The 20,739-nt window shown below is 35.4% G+C and overlaps 1 protein-coding gene across 1 annotated transcript in view; it reads right to left on the bottom strand.

Moving 5' to 3' along the window:
* LOC149778307 (uncharacterized) overlaps positions 1–20,739 on the bottom strand; it is a 32,286-nt gene that overhangs the window by 2,677 nt on the left and 8,870 nt on the right. Inside the window, exons 3-6 of the mRNA XM_089939125.1 lie at positions 14,944–15,108; positions 8,070–8,279; positions 5,877–6,065; positions 2,401–2,505 (exon numbers count right to left, since the gene is read on the bottom strand). Coding sequence (XP_089795251.1) covers positions 2,401–2,505; positions 5,877–6,065; positions 8,070–8,279; positions 14,944–15,108 — 669 coding nt within the window. The remainder of the gene's footprint in view (positions 1–2,400; positions 2,506–5,876; positions 6,066–8,069; positions 8,280–14,943; positions 15,109–20,739) is intronic.

Genomic DNA, 20,739 nt, shown 5'->3' with positions numbered 1-20,739 from the left:
ACAAGTCCATGTTTATTTTATTTTATTTTTCTTCTAAGTTTTCAAGGAACAAGAGTCAAGTGTTCAGGAAGTAATGTGCTATGTGCATCCAGGACACAGGAGGAAGTAATGAGCATTACACAATTCCCTGACATGCATCATGTAACCAAGTGGACAGCCTCTCATCTAAGGCCACTCATGTTTAAAAAGGTGGTCAGCAAAGGAGGGGGGGGCTCACAAAGTTCAACAGAACCAAATCCTGCTCCTGGACAGTGACCTATAGTTCAGACCTCCAAATCTATTAAATACATAATTTGTTGTATCCTTGCTGTGACTGTATGAATGAACCAAAGTTAAAACTTTGTCAGAATATCAGTACATTATTTTCATCTAATCAGACAGGAAAAGGCACTACATTATCATAACTGATGTCAATCAAAAGAAACCTTGAAAATTAACATCCATACATACTACATGAAAATGTATATAATGAAACAGCAAAGTAAAGTTTGTTCTTTTTGGTTTTAACAGCACCTTTTACACATTAATGACTCTACAACAATGCTGAAGAAATGGCTTCATAACTGCCTTTCACAACCACACAATAAGACACCCTATCTTGTCTGGCCTTGGTAGGTGTCAAACATGCGACCCTTGAAATACAAATCAAACACTCTAATGAGCAATCATGGCCCCTCAAAGTCAATGTAATATAAATGTACATATACTATACATCTCCTGCATTAATGGATCAAATAAAAATTTGATCTGGTCAAATGAATGTTTGAAAATAAACACTTCAGCTGAAATTTTTGTAAACAAGACCACTGACCAACTCCAAGGAACACTGGGGTGGGTGGTGGGTGGAATGAGTCAGGAAAAATACCCACTATGCAAATGCTTACCACTCTAACAAACTACTTACAAAAATGTGAATTTCCATCAAGCTAAGAGAAATATACCATATATTCTCATTTATAAGTCAGATTAAACTGCAAACTGCATAAATCCAGATCTGCTGTTGCATAATGCACTGGCAGATCTAGGTCTCTGCAGTTTGCTAGAAGCAATCAGTACAACAAACAACAAAGACACTGATCTCCCTTTACATTTTGTGACAGCACATCATGCTCTGAGATGCGTTGCAGTTAGGGACAGAGTGACAGACATATATACTGATCTGACATTAAAGTGAGTATATACAGTAGTTTGGGACAGTGACAGTTAGACATACAGACAGCTGGATCTGACAAACAAGTGAGTATATGCAGTAGTTAAGGACAAAGTGACAGTTAGACATATAGACGGATCTGACATACAAGTGAGTATATACAGTAGTCAGGGACAGAGTGACAGTAAGACATACAGACGGATCTGACATACAAGTGAGTATATACAGTAGTTGGAGATAGAGTGACAGATACAAAGTTGGATCTGACATACAATTGAGTATATACTGTAGTTAGGGACAGAGAGACAGACATACAGATGGATCTGACATACAAGTCAGGACATACTGTAGTTAGGGACAGTGACAGTTAGACATACAGATGGATCTGACATACAAGTGAGTATATACAGTAGTTAGAGATAGAGTACCGTGACAGACATACAGACGGATCTGACATACAAGTGAGTATATACAATAGTTAGGGACAGAGTGACAGATACAAAGTTGGATCTGACATACAAGTGAATATATCCTGTAGTTAGGGACAGAGTGACAGATACACAGACAGCAGGATCTGACTTACAAGTGAGTATATCCTGTAGTTAGGGACAGAGTGACAGATACACAGACAGCAGGATCTGACTTACAAGAGAGTATATCCTGTAGTTAGGGATAGAGTGACAGATACACAGCTAGATCTGACTTACAAGTGAGTATATCCTGTAGTTAGGGACAGAGTGACAGATACACAGACAACTGGATCTGACAAACAAGTGAGTATATCCTGTAGTTAGGGACAGAGTGACAGATACACAGACAACTGGATCTGACAAACAAGTGAGTATATACTGTAGTTAGGGACAGAGTGACAGATACACAGACAACTGGATCTGACAAACAAGTGAGTATATACTGTAGTTAGGGACAGTGACAGATACACAGACAACTGGATCTGACAAACAAGTGAGTATATACTGTAGTTAGGGACAGAGTGACAGATACACAGACAACTGGATCTGACAAACAAGTGAGTATATACTGTAGTTAGGGACAGAGTGACAGATACACAGCTAGATCTGACTTACAAGTGAGTATATCCTGTAGTTAGGGACAGAGTGACGGACAGCTGGATCTGACATACAATTGAGTGTATACTGTAGTTAGGGATAGAGTGAGGGATACATAGATAGCTGGATGGTATCAATACACTATATATAACCAATGCCAAAGTGTGGAATAAGAAAACTTACATATGTGTGTACAGTTCTTAGCTTTGATTGGGTCACCTACAAACTGTGGTTTGCACTTCTCACAATTGTCTCCAGTAGTGTTGTACAGACAGAGAGAGCATTTTCCTAGAATAAACATGAAAAAGGATGACAAAAAGGACTACAAAATAAGATCTTATTGCATAGTGTGTGTGTGTGTGTATATGTATATGAGGTACAAACAATATTATTTTCATTTATTGCATACTTGCAGGGTTTACACAGTGCTTATGCCATAAATAGCACTTATCTGGTGGCTCTTTATTAATACATATGCCATAAATAAAACTTTCCTCATTACTCTCTACTCAGTATATACATGTATGCCATGAACAGCATTTTTCTGATGACTCTATATATCTTCCTTGAATGGCACATTTCTGATGACCCTCTACTCAATATATCTGACATGAATGGCATTTTTCTCTTGACTCTACGATAACTCTGCCATTAGTGGCACTTTTCTGAGGACTATCTACTCAATATATACATGTATGCCATGAATTGTACATTTATGATGGCTCTCTACTCAATATATTTGCCATGAACAGCATTTTTCTCTTGACTCCACAATAATTCTGCCATAAAATGCACTTTAATGAGGACTCTCTACTCAATATATATGCCATGATTGCACTTTTCTGATAACTAGAGAAAATATTTACGCCATGAATGGCACTTTTCCAATTATTTCCCTACACAATAGTTACTGCATCAAGTTCATGGATCACTATTTAATTGTGACCTGCTGTTAAAATTACCTAAAATTACCACTTCTATTACTGCCACTGCGTCAACATCAGATATCTTCCCATAGGTGCTACATAGGTCAATAAATTATATCTTAATTAAGAGTAATCAGTCAATTATTAGCACTTGGGAAGACTTTGTGTGTAGACTTTTTTGATGACCATGTTGATCTCTGACATGGTTTGGACAATTCATTTTCATTGACAAAATAACAGGTATATTTTGACCAAGTGATTCTACTGAAACCAGTGACTGATAAATAATCATGAAAAATCAGTGTGAAGAAACTGTTCACTGGAATCACCATGAATGTCCTTTAAATTGTATTCCAAATGAAAGGATAATTATGCACTTGCATCAAGAGTTGTGTAGCTAATATCAGAGGATAATTTTAGAGACTTTTAATCTTGTTGGCAATGGTTAAAATCATCAATGATAATTATACAGAGTATGAAAAACTCAAATTTACATTTTCTAAACAGAAGAGGTAAGAACAGGGTATAATGTCAAACAATTTTTGCCCCCCAAACGCCTTGAAAACATTATATTCTAGCTCTTATTTATTAAAGGTTAAAAAAACAAAAAACAATTATATATGTTATATTAGAGAAGAAAACAAAATTATCTTGTGGAACAAGAAAAACAACCCAGCCTGGTTCAAAAATAATATCAGCAGATTTGTACATACTGTCATGGAAAGTCATTGCTGCCTATAAGTGTAACTGTCTTTAGATTATATATGTGATATAGGATTCAGTTTCAATATAAACAATGAACACAAATGGATAAGCTAGCATGCCAGCAGATATTAAATACATGTAGTCTAAAAACAAACAGCAAATTGGCAATTGGGAAATAAAGAAATAGAAAATGACAGGTATATTACCTAATGTTAAATGAGTGCAAAATCTTGAACAGAAAATCATATTCTGGAGTTTCAAATTATTAAATACTAGGTTAACTCTCCATCCTAGGAAGAGAATAAAATAAAAATTAAAAAATATTGGGATGAGCAAGTTTAAAGTATAAAGGTATAAACATAAAAATATTTTTTCTTAAAAATTGGGAAGCCATCGCAAGTTTCAATCTCATGACCTCTTGTTTTGCAGCCTGGACATACAGAATGACAAATGTGGTTATTTATATAAAAGAAACAAGATAAAATATTAATGAATGAGGGATACTGTAATAAAAAATGAAAACAGAAAATGATGGGTATATCACCTAATGTTACATGAACAAATATCTAAAACAGAACATCTATTTTCTAGAATGCCACATATTTAAATGTACAAGATTAAATACTAATGAATGGTCTTTTTATCAAACAAAAGAAATGTATTTTACTTTACTTATTTCCTATGTGTCATATTCGCCTGGCTACTTTCCACTGATTGACCCTCCACTTTTTCCCTCTGACCAAATTGAAACTTTCCAATCTTAGCCAAAATCTGAGAAAATATCCATATAGATCTATATGAATTTTAAATATCTACATAGATCTATATGAATTTTACTTTAACATCACTTCAAATCAGGAAATTTTTCATGTTATGTACCGTTTCTAAACTTTAGGTAAAAGGTAATTTTATGCCAAATTTTACTGTTTTGAAGGAAAATTTCTCAAACTGGGTTCACAATTATTTACACAATAACCATATATTCAGCAACTCTACAACAACCACCTGCATACAAAGAGGATATCTGGGTTTTTTTAGTAGATGGTAGGAATTGTTATACAAGTGGGAAATAAAATAGTGTAATGTTATGACTGGTGAAGCCATGAGTGACAATCCAAAACTGTACCACTTCACAAGCAAAATATTTACTAATATTCATTTTTAAAAAAAGATTTTTAAGACAATATACAGAGATTTGCACTGATTTTTCCCTAATCTGTACCAATACAATAGCCACATTACTACAGTGATAAAAAGTTAGAAACTTAAATAATTTTAGAACAGTGACCTTTTACAAATTTAGCTAGTACAAATAATGCTTCAAATTATTATTCTGTTAAATTAATGACTACTATCAAACAAAAATGAAGAGATTTTTGTTTTCATTAACACATCGTTTTGGCTGATTGACATATTGAACATTCTTGGGGTGTAGCATCTTTAAATAAAATACTGAAATGATCGTGAGTTTACTTGTACTTGGTCATACTTCTCTAACCCACTCCTACATATTAAAGGGTGACCTATATATAAATGGGTGAAGATCCACCTGAGTGTGTTTTTTGCAAAGAACTCTTTAGGCTGAAGCACTTTCTGATAGTTTAAATCTTCAGCTTATTTGTGATCATACTGCAATGGTCAGCACATTTAGGAACTTTATGATACACAGTAAATGTGTCTTGTATTTTAAATTTATTTAAGGAAGTTAACATTTATTCTAAAATATTGCTTATGTCCAACCTATTTCCTTTAGTATTTTGACCAATGTGTACTGTAAACCACCCTAACATCTTTTTACAATCTAATTATCCTCTATACATACAAAAACATTACCTGCCTATAAGGAACCTTTAAATATTGTCCTCAGTATCTCAAAAATGTTTTATTTTTGTCATTTATTGCTAGCTGATCATGAACCAATCTTGATATATAAATTGTTTATACTACAAACTTTTTTATTGCGCTAAATAGCATTACAGTGCTAGTGCACCGTAAAACTCCAATCGATTAATCAATGGTAAAGATTACCTGAATAATCGCAGATATCTGGTAGTAATAGGTTTGTGTTGTTATTACAGTCACATGGTATACAGTCACCGGGAATAAGGGGTATTGTAGGATATTCAATGCGTTGCCTGTAGTATCCATTCGCACATTTGTGACACAGATTTCCAGTGTAGCCAAGATTACAGTGTGAGCAATGTAAATAACCCTCCACTGCAAAAAATATAAAATATCATATGATAAAAAATGTATTCTCAATTATTTTCTGATTACACTGAGCATGAAAATGACTTCTGAACTTAAGACTCTAAACTCTACATGTTTCTTTAGTACCCTAAGTGCAAGCCATCCACAAAGATAGGTCAAGGAACCTGCTCTACAACAAAATTATTTTATTATTTAGCACAATGAGCTTTATTTTGAACAGTTTGATATCAAAATAAACATGCCTCTTCATCACTGCAAGTGGAAGCTCTCCACAAACCTTGGTCGTGATAAGAGGTCTAGAAAAAACATATTATGCACACAAAAAATATTATCTCAGTCACAGTGAACTTCAGTGAGTGATCTTTTGACCCCAAAATAAATAGGTTTCTTTCTTACTCAGTGTGTAAGTTATTCACTAACTTTGATGAAACTGACATCTCTGTGCAGATTTTAATTTTCTTTCAGTCAATGAACTTGACCTTTGACCCCAAAATCAATAGCATTTTCTTCAAACCCAAGTGCAAGCCATCTACAAAATTTGATCTGTTTGTAATGTAAATAAAATGGTACAACAGAACATATTTCTTTATTGTCACAGTGACCTTCACTTATGACCACTTGACCCCAAATCAATTGATGTTTTCCTCATGCCATGTGCAAGCCATGCGCAAAGTTTCTAAGACTGTGATGTAAGTGCAAGCCATCAACGAATTTTCAAGGTCTGTGATGTTGAACAAATGTTATTGTGCACAATTTTTTTCCCTTCTTTCAGACACAGTGACCTTGCCAATATACCTCTGACCACAAATCAATATGCTTCTTCCTTACCATAAGCACCTGCTATCCAGAATGTTTGTTAACTGTATATAACTCAAGTTATTGTGCAGAAACCATTTTTTTTTTCAATCACTGTGGCATTGACCTTTGACCTTGACATGCAAATGTTCTAAAATAACAGTGTATATTTATACATACATATCTGCCCAATGACATAATACACAAAAGTATTGTCTTTCATTTTTGTGAGACAATAGGGAGATGCAAATTCCACAGGATTTTTTTTCAAGTTCGAGTATTTTATTTGTTCTTTATCAAGGACAGAAAATATTTTTACTGTACAATGCAGGCATTTATCGATAGTCACGTTTGGGAAAAACATTCCAGCAAATGAGGGACTATATTGTTTTATTTAGAAAAGCAAGCATAATTTCTCTCCTGCAATGATAAAGAAAATGCAACCCAAAGGAGTAAACGATCAATCCCTTTTTCTTGTTCTTCCATCCTTTTAGTTGTTTCCTCAAATTAGCGTAAATAATAAGTGCATCCTACAGACCTTTCATTCAAGTTTAAATATAATAGCACAAGTAAAAATAAAATAAAAATGTAACAAACTATTGGCATCTATTTATCTTTTTGTAAATGTTGTACCAATTGCACAAACACTGGTTATTAGTCGTTTTACAATCAGTGGTAGAAAAAAAGATTACACATTGCCTGGGACAACAAAATCAAAGAACTGCAAGCAACTGATTCAAAATCAAAGCCCAAACTGTTCATACATTAATGATTTATCTTAAGTATGTTTAAGAAGAGGGTTTTGAGTCTTACAACCATGTGTCTAGTTTTATAATTTGGCAGGCAACCATGATTTATGAACATTTTTCTACCACTGAGGTGTTTTATAACATAAACATTTTATATTGAATTTCAATAGCTAAATTTGTTTTTATGTTTTGTCATTTTAAGATGATGATCACCTTGGTCAATGCTGAAATCAATATCCTTAAAGTAACTGCATGGCAAATAATAATGAATACTGGTAAAACTTTAATACTGGTAAAAGCATCACTACCATTACTGGAAATGTATCTGATGTCATCAAAGATAGACACTGACATGGTATAGTTTGCCATATTAGCAATGTTGGAGGTCAATATGTTTTAATTTCAGTATCCATCTTTGATTAAATATTTTTTAAACCATACTGTGACTGCTTCTTTTCATACATACCAAAATGACAGGACCCTGACGATGCTGTCATCTTACAGGGACAAGCATGACATGGCATGAAAGGGTTCAGTCGGTAGAATCCAAATGCACATGATTCACAAAACAAGCCTGCATACCCAGGCTTACATTTGCACCACGGATGGTTTGTCAAGGACATATTACACATTCTGTCTCCTTCACCTTCTGAGCCTAACATGTCACAAATACATGCTGGAAGAAAAAGAATAAACACACAATACAACTTACATAACAAATATACTTGTTTTATCATCAAGTCCAACTGTAAACTGCACAGATCCAGATCTGCTATTGCATAATGCACCAGCAGATCTAGGTCAATGCTGTTTGTTAGGAGTAATCAGTAGAACAAAGAGTGAGACAGTATATAAAGTAGTAGTAATTGTTATGCTGACAGCTGAACATATGTAGGCATTCATTTAGAAAATTGTACCACATATGTGGCTCAAAGAGTTTTCATATGGGAAAAAAGCTGTGGGTTATGGTCAACCATTTGCTGGATGACCTCTGTTTGGCACTGTAAAATATATCTATTTGCAGCTCAATAAAAAAGACTGCCAACCTGAAAACAAAGTCAATGCTGCCTTTACAAGTGCTGGCAAAAAACTTGTATATGATATAAGGGTACTGAATGTTTCATTTTAGTACACATGTTATTATTAACAGCCTGGTCCCCCGAGTACCTGGTTACCCATTGGCATCTTTACATCGCTGATGAGATTATTGACAAATGGATTTCAGTTGAGAGCATGTGATCTAAATGCACAGAAACAATTATTTTTTCATTAGATTCATCACGTCCTTGATCTATGACCTTTAGACACAAAACTCTATATCAGTTATGTGAGTGTAAAAAGTGCTGGAAGTAGGTTGGTTCTCTGGTGGGTGCCTTTGATTCCACCAGGTTTCCGAGACAATGCCCCAGGAGGGAACCCAGAAAGTCAAAGCTGCAATACCAAAACTTGAATTTTAATCATTCTAAACTAAATGAAATTTAATTTCCTGATTGTTTCCAATACAATTTTCCCCAAAAGATACAAGAAGTGGACATAAATGAAAATCTTCTGACACTAATGAACATTTAATAGTAAATTTAATCTTGTAAGTAGAAAGTATGCAACATGTTTCAACTGAATAAATGGAGTACCAAGTATAAACTAAATATTACTTTTTTCTTCAACAGAATCATATGCTCACCACTAAAATAAAAAGATACAAGAAAGATATATTCCATCAAGTGCAGTCTTTCATTTGGCATCATATACATGCTTCTCTAACCATTACCATCATCTAGCATTCCTGATTTCACCAACTATATTTTGTATCACTCCAGTAGCCTAGTGGTTAGAGCGTCCGCTTCGGAAGCAGGAGGTCATGGGTTTGAACCCCGGCCGAGTCATAAAAAAAACTTACAAAAATGGTACTAACAGCTGCCTCGCTTGGCACTCAGCATTAAGAGGGTAGTGTTAGGACTGGTCGGCCTGGTGTCAGGATAATGTCACTGGGTGGGACATCATGTTAAGTGTTTGCGACATGATGCCCCAGTGCTAGACATCACTATAAACTGCAACACTGCAGACATCGTAGCGAAATGACTGAAAAATTGTTAAAGCTACATTAAAAATCCTAATCACACACACACACACCAACTATATATTTGCAAAACATAAATGGGTTACTGACCCACTAAATCACACGATCACCATTTTTGAAAAAGAAACAAAAATGAACGTGCAGCAGTAAATCTTGGCTTTCAGAATGGTGTTTACAAAGTTTGGTAGAAGGTGGAAAACTGGAGTTGTGCAAGAATGAAATAGGGTCAACAGACATAGTAAACAATCTACTTCACGACACGCATATAACAATCAGCCTTAGTTTTTGGGGGTGGTCTTAATAAAGTCTACTGGATGCTGACAAAATAGGTTGGTAGTTTGAATTTCAACTATTTTAGCACTTTCAACTGCAGTCCCTGTCCTAAAACTAGGAGTACCAATAATGATACTTGTTTTTTTCTTCTTTTTCTATGCAATAATTCAGAATATTAATGTGTGTATGTTTTGTCACCAATATACATGTCCTTAGATTACAAATGTTCACTCTTTGTGAAATATTTAGTATTATAATAAATGAATGAAATATGGGGCAGTTGATAATCATGATAATTTTGATTGTTTAGGATGTTACAGCTGTAACAATTCTCAATGACTCTACCATTCTTTAAATTTGTGTGCAGATAAAACTTAAGGAATCAAGAAAGAGACTATACTTTCTTTACTATATTACTGTAATTTATTTAATTAGCTTAATTCCATTTGAAATCAATTTTTCCAAGACACTAGAAGAAATAAACAAATTACCACTGGGATTTATAAATCCACTGGCCCTACTCCTGGGAGCTCAAATTCACCTCGGGCAAGCTCAAATCTCCACAGTACCTGCCCATAGGCAAATAAACAAATATTGAGAGTTGAAGAAAGAGGTAACATTCTGTTTGTAATGCTTTATGTCTTGCAAGTTTATGATTTCACTAAGTACATATTAGCATCTTTATTTACTGTTTATATGAACCGCATTTTCTACTGAAATAACTGGCCTGCTTCTTTCATCTATCACACCATTTCCATTTTGTATCCATATCAATCTTGCATTTTCTTGTGAAGACATGATAATGGGAATAATTAATATTTAAAGCAAGATCTATACTTTGACTTTAGTTAATAGTTACATTTTAATCACAATATTTGTATCTATCCATGATTCGCCAACTTGCAGGTAATAACCAAGGCTCTGGCAGCTTGCAAGATTGCCAACTCTTAAACATGGCCTTGTCAAAGATAGTTTTGCTGCATGTCACTGATTTTGAGGTGAGACTTTTGGCAAGTGTGTTTATAAATAAAAGTCATTTGTCTCTAACAATCAACTACCAGGAGGTCCTGATGTATCCAAAATATGGCATCTGCCAAAAAAAAAGTATTTATGATCTGTTGCTTAAATGATAATTACAGGGAACTGATATATACTTACTGCCTGGCAAATAATTAAATGGATATAAAAGAAAGTGTTCTCAAATTCAAAAGTCAGTGTCAAATATTTGTTGTTGTTGTTGTTGTAGGGTTTAACGCCATTTTTCAGCACTAGATAGGCTATACATGGCGGCCAATATAACTGGTGGAGGAAGAACCCTGGAAAACCCAGGGAAGAACCACCGACCCACGAGAAGCTACTGGCAGGCTTTCCCATGTACCCACGCTAGCCGAGCCTTGGACTCGAACCCACGCAGACAGAGGTGAGATGGCAGTGATCCGGAACGGTAAGCGCTTTAGACTACTTGGCCACTCGGGGCCCCTCAAATATTTGTATGTATGTCACCAATATAAAGGTGACAAAATGTTAATTGTTAAGTAAATGGATAAAAATAAGTGTTCACAAATCCTACAACTGTGAGTTTACACATAGTCTAGCTTTCACTAGTATTGGCATAGTTAATGAGTCAGCTATCTTACCTAGGGAAAAAAAAGGAAACTTGATGAAATTACTAGCTGTAACGCAGAGATTTACAAGTTCTATAATCAGCTTGCCCAGGGCAAATTACTGACTGGAAAATTTAACTGTTATTTTCTTTTAATTATATCTAAATTCTAACTATTTGTCATATATATACATGTAATTATCTACCTGTATTATTAACATATATATTTTTGGATAAATTTAATACCAGCCATATGGTTTTAGGGTGTCAACAAAAATAAAAACAAAACTTGAAATTATATGTGATTTCTTTAAAATATCCAATATATTTGCTTATCTTTTTTTAAACTCATTTTGGGATATTATGTTTTTGGAACACTCAAATTTCCAAATGACAAGTTAAATTTTCAAGTCAGCTTTCCATGGTCAAGTTGACATTTATAAAAATTTGTAAATCCCTGAATAAAAACATCCCATTCACTCTTTTCTTATATTTCATCTTCAAGCAATACTTTCATTTTCTTAAAAACATATTTCTCCACTGCAGGTTTAGGATCAAAATCATAAAGTTCTGGGCACTGAGTGCCTTGGGTTGTCAATGCATTATTTCCTTCCAGTATGACACCATGTGCATAAAGCTAATAATATTCCTTTGTTTTCTCATATTCCATGAATCTCTTAGTCTCTTCTGCATTCTGTTTTCTTTATCATAATTAGATGCATCTACTGTCAGCCAGTCTTGCACGAATCATGCTCGTACTTGGCACCAAAGATGTTATGTGAAGTTGCCATCAGCAGAGCATAAATATGATAATCACATGAAAACTAAAGTTTATCTGTACATGACACATAAAAACAGCTGATATAATGATGATTTATGATGATGGTTTTTGGTATGATACCTGGCAGCTAAGGCCAGCCAGAACTGGCAGCTTCACGTGTCCTTGGAAAAGGGACTTAATTCCCATCTCCTCAGCATAATGTTATATAACCAAATAATCTGTGACTTCTCCAAGATCTTACCACAGAGTAGGAATTCCCCCATAGCATGTTTTTAACAGAGGGGATTTTCAATTTTCAAGCTGGGTAGTGTGAAATTTTTAGGTGCTCACTGATTTTTAAGAAGGGATTCATTAAATGTCAGAGAGGATTAGCTATGGCTACATGAGAGATGCTGCATCTATGGAGGACAATATGCATAAATTAGCTAAACTGGAATGACAAAATGTTTATGTTCTATTATAAAAAAGAATTTATCTGATTAAAACCCAGATTATGTTAATAAATAATATGTGATTTCCCCTGTTAAAAAAGTATATCCTGCAAAAAATATTATCGGAAACAGTACATTTTGGTGTTATTTTTTTCAGTGTTTAATTCTTTGCAATAACCATATACCATAAGTATACACTTTGCAATATCACACTAGCTTTCCTGAATCATTTTACTATGTAATAAAAACCAAAACTGTCTCTTCATTATGAACAGCATAATTATTTACAAACTCATAAGTTAAGTCCAACTGCAAATAATATAGACCCTGTTGTACTGTCACATAATTTGTTGGCAGATCTGGGTCTATGTTGTTTGTTCTACTGATAACTCCTAACAAACTGCATAGACCGGATCTGCTGAGTCAACACATTATGCAATGGCAGATCTAGGTCTGTGTAGTCTGCAGTTCAATTCAACTTATCAGCAAGTATATTTGATAATACAAGGGATTTACAAATTTTACAGAAGTCAGTTTGCCCATTATAAATTTTCCTTCATTTGCCTAGGCAAGACAGCAGGCTTATCTTATCATCTTCAGCAATAATAACTAAAGCTCAGCTGCCTGTAATGTTTTTTTTAAAACTGAAAATTGAAGGAATTTGCAAACACCCATTTTGTCCATTTACTTAACAATTATCATCTTCTCACCTCAAAATAGGCAACAAGCATTAAAATACTGAGCAAGCTTGATTCAGAATATTTGTTTTTATCCATTCAATTGTTTGCAATGAAGTACATTTGTATCAGGGCCCCGAGTGGCCGAGTGGTCTAAAGCGCTCTCCGTTACGGATCACTGCCATCTCACCTCTGTCTGCATAGGCTCGAGTCTCGGATTTGGCCAATGTGGGTATGTGAGAAAGCTTGCCAGTAGCTTCTCGAGGGTCAGTGGTTCTTTCCGGGGTTTTCCTGGGTTCTTCCTCCACCATTAATACTGGCTGCCATGTATAGCCTATCGTGTGCTGAAAAATGGCGTTAAACCCTACAACAACAACAACATTTGTATCAATTTGTTGCAATTTTCACATAAGCAATAAATCATAAACATCATGTGTGAGTACTAGATTTTGGGTACACCAATAGCACTCTGAATGACATGCTCCTGGTCATTGATCATTTGAGTGCCAATTATAACATCTGTCAAACAAATCTCACAATTCTATTATTATCAATTAACACCTACACACCTGCATTATCATGATCTTAGATAAGACTACACAACCGTTCTGAGTCAGGAAGCTAGCCACCTGCAGGCCTATGGCTAGTTTTGGACCTAAAAGTCAAAGAAATCCATATACATACACATAAAAGAATTAAAATGCAACTCAGAAGTTAAAATGTAAATATTTATTCCTTATTTGACAAAATATGCTTTCAACAGTAATGATTCACATTATCACATCTGCATATAAAAATGCAAGACCAACCTTGATATTGACTACAAGATGGAAATGACGTGCAAATGATGAAAAAATCTGTAGCCAGTTGTGCAATAGAAGAATGCAGTAAACATAAACGCTAAATAAATGTGCTAGTATATGAACTGTAGTGAGGGAGCAAGGTATGAAACTTGCAGAACATATACCATTATGAACAGAACATCAACCCTTTATTCCCTCATTCTCTCTGTGTTTTGCACTTGCCCACAGGCAAATACTTTGGAAACTTGCACTTGCCAAAGCTAAAACTGAACTTGCCCCAAGAGTGGGGCAAGTGTATTTGTCAATCCATGAATAATATCTAATTTTGCTGACCTGATTCAAGCAGTAACTCCTAAATGCCTTCATTAACATCCAATTTACAACTTGTCCATAATTACAGAACACAAATCACATTCTGTTGCATTGGAAATAAGCTTAAAGTGGGATTGCAACTTGTCCACTTAACATTTAAAACATACAGTAGTCAATCCCTGAGACTAGGTTTTAGTGCAAAAATCATAGGGGAACCACTTGTTTACTGGACCGATGTGTCAATGAATATGCCACAGATAAATCTGATTATACATGGTACACATTAACCTTACTAAAATTCAATATTTTGTACTCTCAAAAGGTGCAAGTATTTTTTCCTGTATGATGTAATCATACAAATAGTGCATTTTCCAATGCTGTACCTGGCACGGGGTCTCTCTCCGTCCTTATGTAAACTGGCTCACTGAATACTTCCTTGAGTGTCATGTAGATTGCGGAAACTGTTATAGAGTAGTTGGTATTTGGGGTTAAATTCTTTAGATGGACTTCGGTCACATTTTCATCCAATGTTATATTATTCTCCAAGGCTACAAGAAAAAAATATGCTGACTTAGGTCAAGTTTGTAATGAAGTAAACTTTTCTGTTGTCAACAGATAGTGAAGTTCAGTAAATTGAAAGACACTATCCTGGATGAAAGGAACAGTATGTTTGGAATTCAAATGCAAATGAAATACTCATACTCAGATCTGTCTAAATATGAAATACTCCAGTCTGTCTAAATATGAAATACTTCAATCTGTCTAAATACGAAATACTCAGATCTGTCCAAATATGGTATTTTTCTACACTCACAATATCAACAGAAATAACATACCTGACTACTAATGTACTGTACATATAAGTATAGCTGCCAGTACAAGAATCCAATACAGTATTTTTCTACTAATATACATGCAAAGAACATTACCATTGCTTCAATGCTTTCTGCCAACAACCATGTTATGGTTGTGGATCAATACAGTCTATTCTAATTCCCAAACAGGGCAGGCTGAGTGGCAGCAATGATGAAGTGTTCCGGATGCCCTGGTATGCCGCATTGGTCATCTCTTTTTCAGTCAGCCCAAGATCCTTATAAATAATGTGTGTTCTCTTATTTGAAGTACACCCTCTATTTCCCAGTATGATTATCTGCATTTATCATTGGATTTAAGCAATACTTAATTTTCAAGTCAAAAATTATTTTGACTTGAAGTTATTTTGGTCACATGACTCTAAAAGAGAATAATACAAACTACATTGTAACAAATTTAACTGAATAACCAGATTACATTATTGTAATTGCAAGTTAGTAAAAATGCTTAATGAACTACCCTTAATTAATTTTCTTAAATTTTCTTTATTTTTTTAAAAATATTTTCTCAATAATGGCACTTTGAAACAATCCATGTACCATGTACAAGTGGGCCAAAGCAGATGTGTCTTCAAATCATACCGTTCTTCCTCATTTCTTTGTTGTGGATAAAACACTACCATAACTGTTAATACATAACATATCTTTCCAACCAAATCAACACAAGACGTGGGTGCATCTATTTTTAGGAGGGGTTTTCGTAATGTGTAATAAATGACTTTGATTCATTGCAACAGTTCATTGATAGGATTGCACATTTATGATTTATATATTTGTCTACATACCTCTAGTAATTTTAGGCATTTGTTAAATAGTATCTGCAAACTACTTTTTTCTGCATTTTCACAAATATGAGTGAAGTCAGAAAACAACTTTGACCTTACAATGCTTCTCAGTTCTCGTGAATTCCATGACATAGCACTGACCAAACATTTTGGACCCACATAATTGCATTTTAAAGTTAAATCTTAAATAGCATAATACCTAGGCTTTGTTTTCAATGAATTGTATATAATTTCTGCATTTATTTGCCCCATTATTTAAGAAAACAGAAAATCTAATAAACTGGTGCTATCCAGACATAGCGATGTCCACCATTATTTCCCAGCTAATGGTTCACTTGCAGTTTCAAACTAATTTCATGATGATGTAGTGCACAAGAGGCAATTTGATCTTAAAACACAAATTGCTATTTATGTACTATTGTAAAAGCTCTGAAACACAAGTTGTATGTTTTATCATCGACGGATATCCTGCAGAAATCGGGCACTGATAGCTGCTAACTTACTCGGGAAAGGGTTAATGGTCAATCAGTGATCAAAACACATGTCTGTGAAATGTGCAAAAGTTTGTTTGTTGGTGTAATTGATATCAAAACTAGGCCTAGTTACTGATGGCTTGATGAATACATTTTGCTACAAGACAACACCAGAACTACCCCGGCTAAGGCAAGGGGGTATCTCATAAAGTAAGGTCAGTCAATGTACCTCTTAAAAAAAATCACAGGACCAAGTCATTTTTGCTTTCCTGACAGAAAAAGGTGAAGTGTACATTTTTAGGTGACTTAAGCACCAGCTTCACCTGGTAGCGTGACCCCTGATACAACAGATCACTTTCATGGAGATACTCTACCCCAGCTTGAGTAAAACCTTTCAACCTCTCCAGCAAAAAAAATATACACAAAACTGTTAGCTTTTCTGCCATGTGAAGAAGTCAACATTCTGCTTCCTTGAATTATCAAACACATTCACGTTAGACCCAAACACCACAATGGTTTGTGGTTTTATTGGTTTAACGTCATTTTTCAGTTCATGATAAGCTATACATATCAGCCAGTATATCTGGTGGAGGAAGAACATGGTAAGACCAAAGAAGAACCATTAAAACATGGGGAAACTATTGGCAAGCTGTCTCACATACCCAAACCTATGTGAACTGAGGTGAAATGTGAGTGACCTATAAATCCAAGCACCTTAAACCACTTAGCCATCCAGGGCCCCTACCCTACCACAGACTGGCTGGTAGCCACTGTTGACCCTATAGTTGCACACTGTACACAATCCTCTGCTTTCATTTTATTTCTGCTGCCAATCAGAGTTTTTCTCCCACAATAAAAACAGTTTTTATCAAGTATGTTTGCCCAAAAGCATGTCACTCAAAGCGTGATTGGTTTGACCCAGACATTCACACTGCATATGAGTAAGAATCCTTCTCACTTGGTAGTATACATGGAACCAATCAAATCTGCTAGCCATCTCTTTCAGCAGGCAACAGGTTGCAAACACTGATGCTAGAACTGGTGGTCATGCACCAAACAGTAAAGTTAACTTGATTTTTGCCAAAACTTTGTCATGAAATCTGTGGTTTTGAAATATCAATTGTCCACATTTTTCGATTTTATGAAAGGTAGCACATACTTATTGGCTATGTCAATATTTTGGGTATGGAACAAAATGTCATCCTGCACAAACACATCAAGGCTGAGCGAATGTTCATGGATCTGTACTCTCTCTGCTTCACTGTAGTTAAAGACGCTGTCTACGCTTTTAAAACTAAGTATTTGTGACTGCCATCTTTATGCATTAGAAATGATTCTGACAATGCATGAAATACTGACCAATCCTCAAGTTGGGCTCATGGATCTATAACAAGTAATATGCACCAACTCAAGCATTTTCATAGGGCTCATGGATCTATAACAAGTAATATGCACCAACTCAAGCATTTTCATAAGGCTCACAGATCTATACCAAGTAATATGCACCAACTCAACCATTTTCATAGGGCTCACAGATCTATAACAAGTACTATGCACCAACTCAACCATTTTCATAGGGCTCACGGATCTATAACAAGAAATATGCACCAACTCAACCATTTTCATAGGGCTCACGGATCTATAACAAGTAATATGCACCAACTCAACCATCTGCATAGGGCTCACGGATCTATAACAAGTAATATGCAACAACTCAAGCATTTTCATAAGGCCCATGGTTCTATAACAAGTAATATGCACCAACTCAACCATTTGCATAGGGCTCACGGATCTATAACAAGTAATATGCACCAACTCAACCATATGCATAGGGCTCACGGATCTATAATAAGTAATATGCACCAACTCAACCATTTTCATAGGGCTCACGGAACTATAACAAGTAATATGCAACAACTCAAGCATTTTCATAGGGCACATGGTTCTATAACAAGTAAAATGCACCAACTCAACCATATGCATAGGGCTCACGGATCTATAACAAGTAATATGCACCAACTCAACCATTTGCATAGGGCTCACGGATCTATAACAAGTAATATGCAACAACTCAAGAATTTTCATAGGGCCCATGAATCTATAACAAGTAATATGCACCAACTCAACCATCTGCATAGGGCTCACGGATCTATAACAAGTAATATGCACCAACTCAACCATTTGCATAGGGCTCACGGATCTATAACAAGTAATATGCAACAACTCAAGCATTTTCATAGGGCCCATGAATCTATAACAAGTAAAATGCACCAACTCAACCATCTGCATAGGGCTCACAGATCTATAACAAGTAATATGTACCAACTCAAGCATTTTCATAGGGCTCATGGATCTATAACAAGAAATATGCACCAACTCAAGCATTTTCATAGGGCACATGGATCTATAACAAGTAATATGCACCGACTCAACCATCTGCATAGGGCTCACAGATCTATAACAAGTAATATGCAACAACTCAAGCATTTTCATAGGGCCCATGAATCTATAACAAGTAAAATGCACCAACTCAACCATCTGCATAGGGCTCACGGATCTATAACAAGTAAAATGCACCAACTCAACCATATGCATAGGGCTCACGGATCTATAACAAGTAATATGCACCAACTCAACCATTTGCATAGGGCTCACGGATCTATAACAAGTAATATGCAACAACTCAAGAATTTTCATAGGGCCCATGAATCTATAACAAGTAATATGCACCAACTCAACCATCTGCATAGGGCTCACGGATCTATAACAAGTAATATGCACCAACTCAACCATTTGCATAGGGCTCACGGATCTATAACAAGTAATATGCAACAACTCAAGCATTTTCATAGGGCCCATGAATCTATAACAAGTAAAATGCACCAACTCAACCATCTGCATAGGGCTCACAGATCTATAACAAGTAATATGTACCAACTCAAGCATTTTCATAGGGCTCATGGATCTATAACAAGAAATATGCACCAACTCAAGCATTTTCATAGGGCACATGGATCTATAACAAGTAATATGCACCGACTCAACCATCTGCATAGGGCTCACGGATCTATAACAAGTAATATGCAACAACTCAAGCATTTTCATAGGGCCCATGAATCTATAACAAGTAAAATGCACCAACTCAACCATCTGCATAGGGCTCACGGATCTATAACAAGTAATATGTACCAACTCAAGCATTTTCATAGGGCACATGAATCTATAACAAGTAATATGCACCAACTCAACCATTTGCATAGGGCTCACGGATCTATAACAAATAATATGCAACAACTCAAGCATTTTCATAGGGCCCATGAATCTATAACAAGTAAAATGCACCAACTCAACCATCTGCATAGGGCTCACGGATCTATAACAAGTAATATGTACCAACTCAAGCATTTTCATAGGGCTCATGGATCTATAACAAGAAATATGCACCAACTCAAGCATTTTCATAGGGCACATGGATCTATAACAAGTAATATGCACCAATTCAACCATCTGCATAGGGCTCACGGATCTATAACAAGTAATATGCACCAACTCAACCATTTGCATAGGGCTCACGGATCTATAACAAGTAATATGCAACAACTCAAGCATTTTCATAGGGCCCATGAATCTATAACAAGTAAAATGCACCAACTCAACCATCTGCATAGGGCTCATGGATCTATAACAAGTAATATGTACCAACTCAAGCATTTTCATAGGGCTCATGGATCTATAACAAAAAATATGCACCAACTCAAGCATTTTCATAGGGCCCATGGTTCTATAACAAGTAATATGCACCAACTCAACCATCTGCATAGGGCTCACGGATCTGTAACAAGTAATATGCACCAACTCAAGCATTTTCATAGGGCCCATGAATCTATAACAAGTAAAATGCACAAACTCAACCATCTGCATAGGGCTCACGGATCTATAACAAGTAATATGCACCAACTCAACCATTTGCATAGGGCTCACGGATCTATAACAAGTAATATGCACCAACTCAAGCATTTTCATAGGGCCCATGAATCTATAACAAGTAA

The sequence above is a fragment of the Sinohyriopsis cumingii genome, chromosome 17 (assembly GCF_028554795.1).
Source record: "Sinohyriopsis cumingii isolate HCF-2022 chromosome 17, ASM2855479v2, whole genome shotgun sequence".
NCBI classification, from domain to species: Eukaryota; Metazoa; Mollusca; class Bivalvia; order Unionida; family Unionidae; genus Sinohyriopsis; species Sinohyriopsis cumingii.
The sequence above is the reverse complement of the archived record's forward strand: the minus strand, read 5'-3'. Positions and strand labels throughout refer to the sequence as shown.